This window comes from Fusarium graminearum, chromosome 3, assembly GCF_000240135.3.
Source record: "Fusarium graminearum PH-1 chromosome 3, whole genome shotgun sequence".
Lineage (NCBI taxonomy): Eukaryota > Fungi > Ascomycota > Sordariomycetes > Hypocreales > Nectriaceae > Fusarium > Fusarium graminearum.
In genome coordinates, this window is record NC_026476.1 from 1,125,839 (window position 1) to 1,140,282 (window position 14,444).

Genomic DNA, 14,444 nt, shown 5'->3' on the forward strand with positions numbered 1-14,444 from the left:
TCCGCAATACCTTTGAAAGCGTATCTGACTAACTTTGAATGTAGCCCATTCAAACCGACCCTCCGGCTGGTGTTTCTGCTTCACCTGCATCAGACAATGTTATGACCTGGTTCGTACGCTTTGTTCGACTTTATCGACGCTGAATACTAACCCAACATCTCGCAGGAACGCAGTGATTATCGGCCCCGCGGATACCCCATTCGAAGACGGCACCTTTCGACTGGTGATGCAGTTTGAGGAACAGTACCCTAATAAGCCTCCTCAAGTCAAGTTCATCAGCGAAATGTTCCACCCCAACGTTTATGCCACCGGCGAGCTTTGCCTGGACATTCTTCAGAACCGATGGAGCCCTACTTATGACGTCGCTGCAGTCTTGACCAGCATCCAAAGGTAATGAGAGAAAGTAGATGACGGACGGGCCCAGACTGACCATGTCTAGTTTACTCAACGACCCTAACACCGGCTCACCCGCGAATGTCGAAGCCTCCAACTTGTACAAAGACAACAGGAAGGAATACACTAAGCGCGTTAGAGAGACAGTGGAGAAGAGCTGGGAGGACTGAGCAAAGAGCGATCCTGGAAGGACACGGAACGGTATGCCAACGTCGATTTGTCCGGTAAAGCATGGGCTAGGTTGCTCTCGTTATGCTCTGTAGCTTGGAGCGTCACGGCCCAAGGGTTCAAGCATGTATGTAAATGGCGTTTTTGGTGCGTTGGGTTGGACTGAACTGCATTCAGGGCGTTGCGAGCGTCTAGGAAGTCCCCGAGAAAGTTAGCTTATGATATCACGAGCGTCATCATGAAGAGGAGTTTTATGTTTTGTAACGTTTGTGTTTTATCGGGCACATATAAAGCGTATCTTGGTGAAACCGATGGATGTGACCAATGATTGTGCGATAAGCCATTACCTATGTATATTGCATGTTGCGCCTGTAGGAAGCAGGAATGGTGACTCACCCATCATTTCCTCATTAAATGAACATCATGCGCCTGCTCCGTGAGTTCCACTGTCCATAAACTCCCCATATTAGCTGTATGCACATTACCAAAACATTGTGGTATTGACTGTTGTCAGTTTATGCGCTGGAAATGATGCCAAAGATCGACCTTGGGGGCATTTACCATAATAGGCAGTCTGTTGACTGCTTCCATATTAACAATTCGTCCCTCATGAACCCCTCCACACTGTAGCCCAACAGTCCAAGAACCCCAGTATTTCTCCAACTTGCGTTAATTTGACAACGATAGATCCTCAGGCGGCGTTTTTGGACAGACAAACACATGGATGGAAGTGGACCAGTTTGAACAGTACGGAACCCAAAGCTTAAGGCCACAGAGGCCTAATTTCTTAGGGATCTGTCCCCTAAATCCTTTGCCAGACCCCCCTGAGCAGCTCTGACACTGGCGTCCCCTCCCCGTTTCGGCCCCTCTTGGCGCGCGTTCTCTACGATTTGAGCCTATCATCTTCATCATAACCCACCGCCTCTGGTTGCCAACAACACGACGTTGAGTTGGGCTGTTGATTTGTTGTTACTCATATCGTATCGTCGATACCTCGATTACTTTTGTTGTTGGTGATTGCACCATCAGACAAATCACACTTATCCGAACAACACTATCGTGCATTTTAACCCCCCGTCGCTCTGCAGCGAACCCAGCTGAAACCCTGTAATCTTGGCCTGGCCTCGATCTGCCACTTTTCTCCTCAGACACATCCACCGACCTCACCTCTCTTTGTCTCGAGGTCGTCGTCTTCCCCTCCTCTCGCCGCCATTTTGTGGCTCGTTGCAACAAATCCACGGCCCGCATCTTCTGCGACCCCCCTCACACCCCTGAAGGAAGGGTTCGCTTCAGAGCAACCAACGATCGATTCCCGACTTTTTTCTCCTTAGGACGACAGCGCTGCGGCCCATGATAACGTCTGTTGCGTGACACACAGCCCGCGTTCAATATGTCGTCCGCAAATAGTATCAAGGTTGTCGCCAGGTTCCGACCTCAGAACAAGGTCGAGCTTGCGTCGGGCGGAACGCCCATCGTCTCTTTCAATGGCGACGACACCTGCAGTCTTAACGTATGTGCATCGCTGGCACCTCTTTTCGCGGGGCCCAAGTGACATACGGTGAAGCTTCGTGGCTAACTTCTTCGGCAGTCCAAGGAGGCGCAAGGCAGCTTCACCTTTGACCGAGTCTTTGACATGGGATGTAAACAGCAAGACATCTTCGACTTCTCTATTCGATCCACCGTCGACGACATTCTCAATGGATACAACGGTACCGTTTTCGCTTACGGCCAAACCGGTGCCGGTAAGTCTTATACCATGATGGGTACCAACATCGACGACGACGAGGGCCGAGGTGTCATCCCCCGTATTGTTGAGCAGATCTTTGCCAGCATCATGTCGAGTCCCGGCACTATCGAGTACACGGTCCGAGTCAGCTATATGGAAATTTACATGGAGAGGATTCGAGATTTGCTCCAGCCACAAAACGACAACTTGCCCGTCCACGAAGAGAAGAACCGCGGTGTTTATGTCAAGGATCTTTTGGAAATCTACGTCTCTAGCGTCCAGGAAGTGTACGAAGTCATGAGGAGAGGTGGAAATGCCCGAGCAGTTGCTGCCACCAACATGAACCAGGAATCTTCGCGATCGCACTCTATTTTCGTCATCACCATTACACAAAAGAACGTCGAGACCGGATCAGCGAAGAGCGGACAGCTGTTCCTTGTTGATTTGGCTGGTAGTGAAAAGGTTGGCAAGACCGGTGCCAGTGGACAGACTCTGGAGGAAGCCAAAAAGATCAACAAGAGCTTGAGTGCTCTAGGAATGGTCATCAACGCCTTGACTGACGGCAAATCCTCACATATTCCTTACCGAGATTCCAAGTTGACCCGTATCCTTCAAGAATCCCTTGGTGGTAACAGTCGGACAACTCTTATCATCAACTGTTCTCCCAGTAGTTACAACGATGCCGAAACTTTGGGCACACTGCGATTTGGTATGCGAGCCAAATCCATCAAGAACAAGGCTAAGGTCAACGCCGAGCTCAGTCCTGCCGAACTCAAGTCCCTGCTTAAGAAAGCGCAAGGACAGGTCACGAATTTCGAGAGCTACATCTCTAACCTCGAGGGCGAGATTCAGCTGTGGCGTGCTGGTGAAGCAGTACCTAAGGAGAAATGGGCCACGCCCGCTGCTTCTACCGATGTTGTTACTAGAACAAAGGCCGACGCCGCCAGGACGTCTACCCGACCTTCTACGCCTTCATTAATATCAGATAGCCGATCCGAGACGCCTGCGATATCCGAACGTGCTGGCACCCCTAGTCTACCACTGGACAAGGACGAGAGGGAGGAGTTTCTACGACGGGAGAACGAACTGCAGGATCAGATTTCGGAGAAGGAGTCTCAAACTGTTGCCGCTGAGAAGCAGCTTCGAGAGACGAAGGAGGAGCTGGCCTACCTCAAGGATCACGACAGCAAAGTTGGCAAGGAGAACGAGAAGCTCACTACCGAGGTTAACGAATTCAAGATGCAACTCGAGAGACTCACTTTCGAGAGCAAGGAGGCTCAGATTACCATGGATGCACTGAAGGAGGCTAACTCGGAGCTTACCACCGAACTCGACGATATGAAGCAGCAGCTTCTCGATGTCAAGATGAGCGCTAAGGAAAATGGTGCTGCTCTCGACGAGAAGGAAAGGAGGAAGGCTGAGAAAATGGCCAAGATGATGGCTGGCTTTGATTTGGGCGGCGATGTGTTTAGTGAAAACGAGCGCCATATTGCGGAGACTATTGAGAAGGTCGACTCGCTTCACGAGCTCAGCGCGACTGGCGACAACATCGCACCTGACGAGTTTAAGGCACTCCGTTCTCGATTGGTTGAGACGCAGGGCATCGTTCGACAAGCCGAGCTGTCCATGTACAGCACTACCTCTGGCGATGCCGACTCAAGGCGACGACAAGAACTTGAGGCTCGTCTCGAGGCCGTCCAGGCTGAGTACGAGGAGATCCTTACCCGCAACCTCGGCCCCGAGGATGTTGAGGAGGTCAAGGCCCGATTAGAGAACGCCTTTGCCAACCGACAGACTGCCCAGTCTGCATTTGTCGACGAACTCAAGGCCGACATTGCCCAAAAGGCAGCCGAGAACACAAGAATGAAGACGCTGATCGACGATCTTCAGCAGCGGGTCAAGGCTGGCGCCACCGCACCCATGGCCAACGGCAAGACGATCCAGCAGCAGATTGCCGAGTTTGACGTCATGAAGAAGAGTCTCATGCGTGACCTTCAGAACCGATGCGAGCGTGTCGTAGAGCTCGAGATCTCTCTGGATGAGACACGAGAGCAGTATAACAACGTTCTCCGATCGTCAAACAACAGGGCGCAACAAAAGAAGATGGCGTTCCTCGAGAGGAACCTGGAGCAACTGACCCAAGTCCAACGCCAGCTTGTCGAGCAGAACTCGGCGCTCAAGAAGGAAGTCGCTATCGCCGAGCGTAAGCTCATTGCCCGAAACGAGCGTATCCAGAGCCTGGAGAGCCTGCTACAAGATAGCCAGGAGAAGATGGCTGCTGCGAACCACAAGTACGCCCGCCCGTATATTGCCCCCTTTTTTATGAATTTTACTAACAAAAAACCCAGGTTCGAGGTTCAGCTCGCCGCTGTCAAGGAGCGTCTTGAGCTTGCCAAGGCCGGCAGCACTCGTGGTCTTAACTCGCCAGGTGGCTTTAGCTTCGCCAACGCTGGCAGCAGGATCGCCAAGCCTCTTCGTGGAGGCGGCGGTGGCAACGACGCTGCCCCCAGCATTCCTACGATCCAGAACCTACAGGGCCAAAACGAGGGAAACATCAGCAGCGGTAGCAGCAGCAAGCGCGCCAGTTGGTTCTTCGCCAAGTCATAGACGTAATGAGGGAAAGATAAATAAAGAAAAAAGAGCTCGCTGCTTTTTTGCTTTTGGGCACGGCGTTGCGAGCAGATTCTGTTAGACACACATATTCACGCACCCCCTCGTTCATACCCCCCCTTCTCCCCAAATTCAACGATGCGCCCCGTTTGTTCAACAAAGCCTTTCACTTTCCACGCATTTGTTTCTCCCATGCTGTTACTTTCTACTTGTCCCCGATTTCTGTTTTGTTTCTGATTCTATAAGAAGGCGATAGAGGGGTGGGGCGGCTACGATGATTTGGATTTACGATAGGCATCGCGTCAGGGCTATGAATGAACGGTCGGGCATACTTATAGGGCTGGTGCATTGGGCGCGAGAGATGGGATGAGAAGAGAGTTCAGCTGTAGTGGAGGAAACTTGCATAAGTCTTGTCACGATCACGTAGTTAAGGCAACGAAGTTAAAGAGAGTCGATGAATTGAGCTTCTAACAATCTATGCTTCACCTCACTTGTTAAAAAGAAAAAAAGGAAAAAAAAGCTGGATAACCGAGCGGGATGTGTGTATCAAATCCTTGACAGTTTGTTCTAGTGATGTACTTTGACTAACGAACTATTGTGAATATCCAAGATAGTACTTCCGTTTGGAAGTTCGTGGCAGTTGCTGTTGGTTTACATCCCCATGTCCCCGTTGCCAGGGTTGTCTCCAGTTGAGGCACTCAGGGTGGCCAGGAGGATGATTTGGGGAATTACAACAACCATTAGGGCAAAGAAGGACGCAACAGTGACAGCGATGATCTTGATTTCGAGCATAACAATACGCTTCCAGGCAGACTTGGAGAAGCTGGACCAAGCGTCACGAACGGTAGCGTAGCCCCGACCGCCGACAACGACGGGCTCGATGCGGCCATTGAATGAACGGTCGAAGGGAATGATGGTGTCGGCCTCGGCGGGAAGGAGAGAGGCCTGAACGCGAACGAGAACAACATAGGCAGGAATCTGGATGGCGACCTGGAGGAACAGAGCCAGGATCATGATGCCCCAAACGCCGCTTTCGCTACCATCAAACTCAGGCATTCCTTGGCTGTCGGTGCCCATGGCGTAGACTGTGGTGATTCCGCCGAGGGTGACGACTTGAGAAGCAGCCCACCAGATGACGATAGGCCTCCAGGTGGCGAGGAAGGTGGTCTTGAACGCAGGAATTCGGCGGTACCATGGATCCTGGGACTCGGGTGTAATGACGATGTGGACCCAGGCGGTGCTAAGCTGGACGCAGATGAGAGAGCTGATCAGGTGGGCGACAGCGAAGGAGTAAGGAGTGACGTGAGAAAGCGCCGACATGATGAGTCCGAGAGCGAGGGCCTGGAGAGCATGCATCAAGTAGCCGCGATACATGGCACGGAAGCCACCAGTAGATCGAAGGAGGCTGAATGTAGCGCGGAAAGACGAGGTAATAGGCTTGCCATGGCCGGCGGCAGCAGGAGCAGAGGGAACACCAGAAGGCTTGGTGATGTCGTCGTTGGCGATAGACTCGACGGCGAGAGGTGCGTAAGCGGGAGGCTTCTCATCTTCGACGATGGCGAGGACGGGGAAGACCTTTTCAAAGGTGTACGAGCACTGGGTGCATGTTAGTGAGTGAAGGTCAGCTATACAGCTGCGGTACGTCTTACAAGGAGAAGGACTGGGAAAAAGAGAATGAAGTTGGCCAAAAAGACGTAGAAAGACCAGTCGGGAAGCTGGTTAATCTCATGGCCAAGATTTGGCTTGGGCATGTTATCGCGCCGCATGAGCGACATGGCCGTTTCAGAAATCATGATGGATGATTACAAAAAGGTGATTTAATATGAGAGTGTTTAGTTTTGATATAAAGAAAGAAGGGGAAAAAAGGATCCTCAATCTCGAGTTGATGGAAGAGGAGGAAGGGATGGGTTGATTTTAATGGAATGAGAAGATGCTGGGGCCTTTAAGTTGTCAGCTGCGTGTACTGAAACTAAAACTAATTTAGGCAGCCTACCAGGCCAGGCCAGCCCATGACGGAGGCTTAAAAAAGGGCCCCCAAACTGGGGGGCGACAAAGGATGATGCACACAGCCCCCCTGCTTTATTGATCTACAAGTCCTTGGGTCGTACATGATTATCAATATTGATTTTGCAATATTGGAATACATGTGATGAATATAAATTACCTGTTTTATAGAATATCAATATCACCTCCAAGATAACATATTCTTTTGATTATTGGGTAGTTTTGCTCATATCTTGACGCTCAAGTCGGTGGTTACCGGATTAGGCAATGACCTCTACTTCACTCATACTACACGTAATCGCCACGGCAAAGACAAAATACCGATGCGACCTTTTTGACCGGGCGCTTATTTGGGGAATTTCATGCCGCTGTTTTTACGTCGTGATTTGTCTTATTCCCCTCTCGTGTTGGCTGACTGACTGACAAGGCGTATTTATTGCCGTGCTCTGGACTGATGGTAGACATGCAGAGAGGCGTATTCTTGGCATTTGCTTAGGGATGGGGACCCCTGGAACTAGTCGCTGCCTTCTGAACGTCACAGGTTGTTAGTTGACTTCGACTCGGACTAATATCTGAAACCTTGAAAAAGGATTACCGAGTGATTATTACCCACTGATCAGCATTGAATAAATGAGACATGAAACAAGGGTTTTTATGCAGTAAATTTGTAGCTCGCCTCTGTAGATTATCTATGTCTTGTGTTACACAGGCTGCTAAATGAAATAATGCCCCGCAATCATGACCTTTCAGGGTTGACCGACGTCACTGGCTACGTTCAATATGGAGTGGGACACAGCTTCTCAACCCCTCGGCCGGATCAACCTAAGGACCCTTAACACTTCTGAATGCCCTCACTCCCCTCCTTGATTCTCTACAGTATATATATGTATATATAATGTCCGGCCCCGAGATCCCAAACCTTCTCAGTTCTCTTCGAAGCGCCCGCGGAGGTCGCGGTCGTGGAAGAGGGAGAGGCGGCCATGCCTCCTCATCTGCCACCCACGACTCCACCATTCAGGGCACTGATACCGACGCCTCCGTCTCGAGATTAAGTGCTGTTGATCTTGGCTATCTGGATGACCCTTATGCTCAGTACTTTGTCCGGAGCTCTGCTGGTCCAGCAGCCCGACGTCTCCCCATCATCAACAGAGGTGCGTAGCTTGAAACTTCCTATCATGACTTCTATCTTTACTGAACCAACTTTGCGCAGGAACATATGCGAGAACAATTTCTCTGGATACTCTTATCGAGTCATTCCTCAGTGCAGACCAAAGTACCGGACCAGATTCTACCCCGAAACAAATTGTTTCGTTAGGTGCTGGCACTGATACACGACCTTTTCGACTATTCGCTTCCAAAGCTCGCCCTGGGCTGGTTTATCATGAACTTGATTTTGAAGTCGTCACATCAAAGAAGCTACGGACTGTTCAAGCTGTACCCTTGCTGAGAAACATCTTGACAAATGTTACACAATTAACAGAGCACTCCTGGTCGAGTAAACCTTCAGGGGGTGAATACTATTGTCATGGCCAAGACCTGCGCAACTTTTCTCTATCAAAAGCTTCAAAAGAGTATCATAATACCCAAGACGCACCACAGGAGAAACCAGAGATCACTCTCCCCGGCCTTCGCACCGATATTCCCACGCTGCTCCTATCGGAATGCTGTCTGTGCTATCTCAACGGTACTGAAGCCTCAGACGTGCTCAACTTCTTCACATCACGCATACCAAACCTCGCAACGATCATCTACGAGCCCATCCGTCCAGATGACGCATTTGGCAAGATGATGGTATCAAATCTCGCAGCGCGACGCATAGAGATGCCCACTCTCAAGATGTACCCTACACCTGAGGACCAGCGAACACGGTTGCGCACAGCTGGTTTCGAGACGGTACATCATATGACGATTGAAGATATCTGGCAGAACTGGGTATCGCCTGAGGAGAAGCAGCGTGTGGATTACCTGGAGGGGTTAGATGAGGTGGAGGAGTGGAAGTTATTGGCGGCGCATTATATCGTCGTCTGGGCTTCAAGGGGGAGCGGGTTTGGGAATTGGGGAGGCGTTGGAGTGGGGGCTTAGATAATTCAGGAGATGTAAATATTAAAGAATCATGACCCTATGCTCAGAAGTTTTTGTATCGATTGACCAATACTGTAGAACGAGTCTTGGTATAATAGACTGCGGAATAATATACTTCCTATTTGAGTTTAGCCTATCATCCTGTCGCACGGTCGCGAACCACCTCCCTCAACCTCTAGGCAAGGAGACAAACACTATCATCAAACCCCCGTGACAGAATAATCGCTGCTCAACGTTTCATTCTATGACTCAAACTAAAGTCGCATTTATTCAATAATCCTTAATCATTCGCATCAGTATCACAAACGGCGTTACTGCGGCGCCCTATAAAAGGTAACCTCCTCAAACAAACTCATCTCACTTGACGCAGTCATCTATTATCCATCAAGAACAATAACTGACCTCATCAAATAGCCTAAATAATTTATCCCAGAATTGTTGGAGTCTCATACACATAAAACCATCACATCTCAAATCGTGACAAAATGGCGGAATCACGAGATAACAAGGCCTACAAGTATCGCCAGGAAATCAGCCAGATGATGTATGTTTCTGGCGAAACTGCAGAGCCTCCCGTCGAAACTACGAGTATCATCGAGGACATCGTGCGCCAACAAGTTATAGAACTGGTACGAACCCCTCCCTTTCTATCTTCCATTTGATCATCTCATCTCATTTCATCTCAGCTCCGAAACTGCACCGAGCTCGCCTCGCGTCGCGGCTCAAAATCAATCAGCATCAATGATCTTATCTTTCAGATTCGCCACGACCAGGCAAAAGTTTCTCGTCTGCGAACTTTTTTGTCATGGAAGGACGTTCGCAAGAACGTCAAGGACTCAGACGACAAGGGCGCAGACGCCGATCTCGCAGCTGGCGATGACCCAGTCGCGACGGGCGACAACACCACAGATGAAGCATCCAAGAAGAACAAAAAGGCAAAGGTCGGTCTGCCGTGGGAACCCTCGTCGTACTACAACGTGGAGGTGCCCGAGCGTGAAGACGAAGAGGACGAGGAAGAGGAGGAGATGAATTACATCACGCTGCAGCGATTGCGCAAGGCTGATGAGCGCACCAAGGCCATGACCAAGGAAGAGTACGTGACGTGGTCCGAATATCGACAAGCCTCGTTCACGTACCGAAAGGGCAAGCGATTTCGAGAGTGGGCGGGTTTCGGTATTGTCACCGACAGCAAACCATCAGATGATATTGTAGACATCCTCGGTTTTCTGACCTTTGAAATGGTCCAGACCTTGACCGAGATGGCGCTCAAGGTCAAGGAACAAGAAGATCTGGTCCGCGCCCAGAACGGAGGAGACAACGTCGGTACTGCCAAGAAGCGAAAACACGAGGGTGCCTTGTTCGACTTTCCCAGTGAGGGCAAAACGCCTATTGAGCCCCGACACGTTCAGGAAGGGTCTCGGAGGTTGCAGCAGCGGCCCAAGAAGTCAAGGGCTATGCTCAACGGGACTCGAATTTCACAACATACGCCACTCAACATCTTCTAATACCCAGTTCGTGTGTCTGGCATGATTGTATTTTGGTTTTGCACAGCGTTTGAGTGTGAAGACTGGCAATGTCATGAATTATCGATATGAATGAGGCGCATTGTGAGTAGGTATTGATAGTTATACTACCAAGTTTGCTTGGCCACATGTGTGACTTCCACACCCTTCTATCTGTCATCATCATTGCTCATAGCAATAGTCCGTCGCCTAATCAATGCATTGTTTTCACATATTCGAGTCCCAACTCTTTGCAGACTCACGGGTATATCCTCCTCACTGTCGCTCCTCTCTGCTTTCTCCTCCCTCGGGACTTCTTCCGCCGCAACAGTAGCAGCTGTCTCGTTCGTAGGCGCGCGAGATAGAGGAATGCGGTTGAGGCGTGCACGCTGATCATACTTGCTGTAGGGTGCTGCCTCCTCAAGCAGACCACTTCGGAACGCATTCACCCCCACCAAGATCTTGGTCAGTTCTACAAGCTCCTCGAGATATTCAATGATCTCTCCTTGGCCATAGGTACTGGCATTCCACGAGAGAGATCGTTTCTGAACGATCAGCCGTGTTACTTCTTCAGCCAAGTTGACGTTTTCGAGGGAGACGCTTGGCGGTCCGCCTGCGGGTGTCTGAGCGCCACTTCGCGAATAAAGAATTTCCCTAACGCGATTGATGAGGCGGAAATGTGCGAGCCGACATGCTGGCATGAACTGCGGCAGAGGTTGCCAAGTGATAAGGGCTTCGTGCACCGAAAAAAGGAGGAGCATAATACTGGCCGCCACATTACGCCGGTACATGTATACTTGAGGGTGCAAGTCTTCCAAGATGGAAGAGCCGAATTCCTTACGGAGCGAAACCGCATTATCCATCCTCTCGACTATCTGTCGCAGCACGACGACGATCTCTTTGTATATAGGATAAAGGAGCCTAAAGTCTCCCTTGAGACGTGGCTCTGCAAGACACATTGGCAAAAATGTGTCTGCTAGAGCAAGTGCTTCTTGGGCCCGGTCTTTTGCCAAGTTGAACCGTTTGATAATACCAGGATCCCTAAAATCCGGCTTGGCCGGGCTGCCCAATCCAACAGCCATTGCGGCTTGCATGTTCTGCACCTGTTTTATTGAGACTGAAAGAGACTCGATAAGTCGGTCCCTGGCTCTGACAGGGAAAACGAACATCTCAACGGCCACAGCCACAAGCCCACCCACAAGAAAACAAAGCCATCGCCTGATGAAGTTATCTCGGGCGGATAAGGGTCCGTTAGCAGAGGCTGGCCACATTAGTACACCTGATATTGCACGGTAGAAGGCTGGCACTTACAGAGTGCGACGACAACCATGGAGACTGTTGATATCATGCCCGCCTTGGTATATCTGGTACCGAGTTGAACGTAAAAAGACGGAATAACACCTGCGACTAGGACTAAAACCATGGCAATTTTGTTACCACCCCCAACCACGTAGGATATGTAACCTATGACACAGCCAAGAAGGACACCAATAAACCGGACAATAAAAACGTAGACGGACGTTCCTACAGCCACTTCAAAGACAAGGAATAGTTGCATAGGAGCCCAAACACCACGAATACGAGCGTACCAATCATCCCAGACGAACGCCGGCCAGCTGAGGAGAAGAACCGCAAATGCGAGTTTGATCGCATAAAAGAGGTCGTTAGACTCATGAATCCACTCGATGATGTCGGCTGCCTTTCCTCTTATTTCGAGAATTCTGCTGCTTCCATCGGCCTTTGATTTCCCCCCCTTTCGTTTCTCTGCACCATCGTACCTTTTTGTGACTGGAGGCTTGGGCTCTACAAAACGGATGGCTCTTTCTTCATCTTTGATCTTAGGTTCCGTATCATTTGCGTCCTTTTCCGCAGACTGCGTCTGATGTTTGGATTTACCGTGGTGGACCTGTTTACGAGCCGTTCCTGGTAGGACGAGTCCATCACTCTCGCCGCCTGTTTTCCAAAATTGTCGCATATCGACTGATTTCGGAAACCAGAATGTGGCTCTATTGCGCCGAGCCTGTCTCTGTTCGACGGTTTCTCGGACATGGTACAGCATCTGTAGAACATGCGTTGCAGACTGGCGAACGCCAAGGACAAACGAAGATATTAGGAACGTTTCGTGGCGAGGCATAAAGTCGACACTGTTTCCGCTTTCGTCCATTCTTAATTGGCGAAGCTCCGATGAACAGCTGGAGTCGAAATTGGCAATAGCCTCCGCCAAGAGATCGATCCTATAGTCCAACTCGTGCAGAGATATGTCCTTGGGCACAGGAAGCCCAGACGGCAACTTGGGCACATCATAACAGTATGCGACGCATGTGATGACTAGCCGTACAGCGTCTTTGATCACAGCATCGAACTTTGCAGTCGGTTCTCGAATACGTGCAATAATAGCCTCAAGCAAGCTGGCATTGCTGAGCTCGACCTCTCTAGGGGGTTTCGCGTTCTCCAATTTCTGCTGATAAACTTCGAATGTGTTCATACGTGTGATGCCACCACTCGGCTCGCCGTTGGAGCTGTCAGCTGTTGTGGTAGAGTCATCATTAGACCCGTCGTCATTCTCGACGACGGCAAACTTGTTCTCACATGCTCCAATGATATTGGTGATGTTTTGAACAAGATCGCCCATATGAGAGTTGGTCAGGGGTTTCATACTGGCCGGCGGAAGCACTGATAATGTTATTTCGTAGTTCACCTCTCGCTGAGCATTTTTGCATTGAGCAAGCCGACTGCGGAGCTTTCCCTTTGCCGACGTCAAGCTTGCAATTGTCGCGAGTCCGACAGGAACAGTTGAAACACGATAACGGTTCTGCGAAGGCTTGAAAGGATTAGGAAATTGAGCCATTCGTTTAGTAATAAAGTTCTTCTTGCGCTTTGGTTTTTCGGGTACACTCTTGACTGTGGAGGTCATGGTGAGTTCAACATGGCTTAGTTCCTCATAAGAATCACCACCAGGCGTGATAAACCAATGTGTCGCTCGAGTTAGAGTATCCATTGTTTCACAAAGCGCATCAATGGCAGCGAGACCAACGAAGTTGCTCGATGACTCAGGAAACATGGACAGGTTGGCTACCAGCGAGATGCCAGCACCAATCAAAGTTGGATACGCAACGTTTGTGAAGACCGACATCGATACACGGTCCTGTTTTCCAAGCAGCACAATTAGGCAGGCAATGAGATAGAAAGCAACAAACAAGAAGGCACGGGGAGCGGCTGATCTGATATAACCGTGAAAGACGGAGGCCAGAGCCAGGAATACCCCACGGATGGTGTATGCGGCCGCTTTGCTTTCATCGACAATGAAGGAGGATAGGAATAGGCCTAAGATAGACCACCCGAGGCCGGCTGCTGTGCCCAACACCAACATCATGAGAGCCTCAATCATAATGCCAGTTCTCTGGCCTGGGTGGGCAAATATGACGCCCATTGGGGCGAGAAATGTTGCAGGACCAAGGATTGCAACAGCTTCGGGAGTAATGACTGCAATGACTGAAGCGATACAGGCAATCGAACATTTCACGATTTGTTGCCATAAGTCGTTTGCCTGACGATCAGCCCAAATGGCTATGACCAGCCTTTTTAGGAATCTTGTCACAGTCTTCATGGCGGGCTACCAGAGCAGTGACTATGCAAATATAGGGAGCTGTTTCTTCTGTTGATTATTTCGATATTGTTGAAGTTTGTTTGGCATCGTTTCATGAGTAAAATTGACGTTTGGAGATTTGTGTTAACTGAATGAGATGAGAGAGAATATTGAGACTTGGACCCAAGTATGACGAAAGCTGGAAAGTGCCGACATACAGTACGGGGCGCTAAGAGGCAGGTGCAGGTGTAGGTGCAGGGGTCTCGCGACTTTCATGATCCATGATACCATAACTGGGATGAGGGAGTTGGCAGATAAATAGTGCCGTAAGTGCAAGAATGAGTTAGTAGTTATTTACCATATATTGACCCCT

General features: G+C 50.0%; 6 protein-coding genes across 6 annotated transcripts; 4 read left to right on the forward strand and 2 right to left on the reverse strand.

Moving 5' to 3' along the window:
- Window positions 1–101: 101 nt before the first annotated feature.
- FGSG_12683 (ubiquitin-conjugating enzyme E2 2) lies at window positions 102–563 on the forward strand (the record flags this gene model as incomplete). Its single annotated transcript, XM_011325279.1, has 3 exons — window positions 102–109; window positions 166–390; window positions 440–563. The coding sequence occupies 3 exons, from the start codon at window positions 102–104 to the stop codon at window positions 561–563; spliced, it is 357 nt and encodes a 118-aa protein (XP_011323581.1).
- Window positions 564–1,951: 1,388 nt separating this feature from the next.
- Window positions 1,952–4,894, forward strand: FGSG_05088 (kinesin heavy chain; the record flags this gene model as incomplete). Its single annotated transcript, XM_011325280.1, has 2 exons — window positions 1,952–2,071; window positions 2,150–4,894. 2 exons carry the CDS (start codon window positions 1,952–1,954, stop codon window positions 4,892–4,894), a joined length of 2,865 nt encoding a protein of 954 aa, XP_011323582.1.
- FGSG_05089 (uncharacterized protein) lies at window positions 4,782–6,810 on the reverse strand. The gene is made up of 2 exons (XM_011325281.1): window positions 6,547–6,810; window positions 4,782–6,493 (listed from the first exon to the last, which is right to left on the reverse strand). The coding sequence occupies exons 1-2, from the start codon at window positions 6,688–6,690 to the stop codon at window positions 5,549–5,551; spliced, it is 1,089 nt and encodes a 362-aa protein (XP_011323583.1). The 5' UTR covers window positions 6,691–6,810; the 3' UTR covers window positions 4,782–5,548.
- Window positions 6,811–7,796: 986 nt separating this feature from the next.
- Window positions 7,797–8,983, forward strand: FGSG_05090 (leucine carboxyl methyltransferase 1; the record flags this gene model as incomplete). Its single annotated transcript, XM_011325282.1, has 2 exons — window positions 7,797–8,052; window positions 8,112–8,983. 2 exons carry the CDS (start codon window positions 7,797–7,799, stop codon window positions 8,981–8,983), a joined length of 1,128 nt encoding a protein of 375 aa, XP_011323584.1.
- A 485-nt stretch (window positions 8,984–9,468) lies between these two features.
- Window positions 9,469–10,488, forward strand: FGSG_05091 (spt3 protein; the record flags this gene model as incomplete). The annotated part of the gene is made up of 2 exons (XM_011325283.1): window positions 9,469–9,612; window positions 9,670–10,488. 2 exons carry the CDS (start codon window positions 9,469–9,471, stop codon window positions 10,486–10,488), a joined length of 963 nt encoding a protein of 320 aa, XP_011323585.1.
- A 167-nt stretch (window positions 10,489–10,655) lies between these two features.
- Window positions 10,656–14,092, reverse strand: FGSG_05092 (uncharacterized protein; the record flags this gene model as incomplete). Its single annotated transcript, XM_011325284.1, has 2 exons — window positions 10,656–11,764; window positions 11,797–14,092. The coding sequence occupies 2 exons, from the start codon at window positions 14,090–14,092 to the stop codon at window positions 10,656–10,658; spliced, it is 3,405 nt and encodes a 1,134-aa protein (XP_011323586.1).
- Between the last annotated feature and the right edge of the window lie 352 nt (window positions 14,093–14,444).

What these genes read in the sequence shown, in the direction of transcription:
- FGSG_05089 (XM_011325281.1), bottom strand. Translation starts at nt 6,690, where the DNA reads ATGATTTCTGAAACGGCCATGTCGCTCATGCGGCGCGATAACATGCCC. An exon ending in TTTTCCCAGTCCTTCTCCTT is followed by an intron (nt 6,494 to 6,546) that starts GTAAGACGTACC and finishes ACATGCACCCAG; the next exon opens with TGCTCGTACACCTTTGAAAA.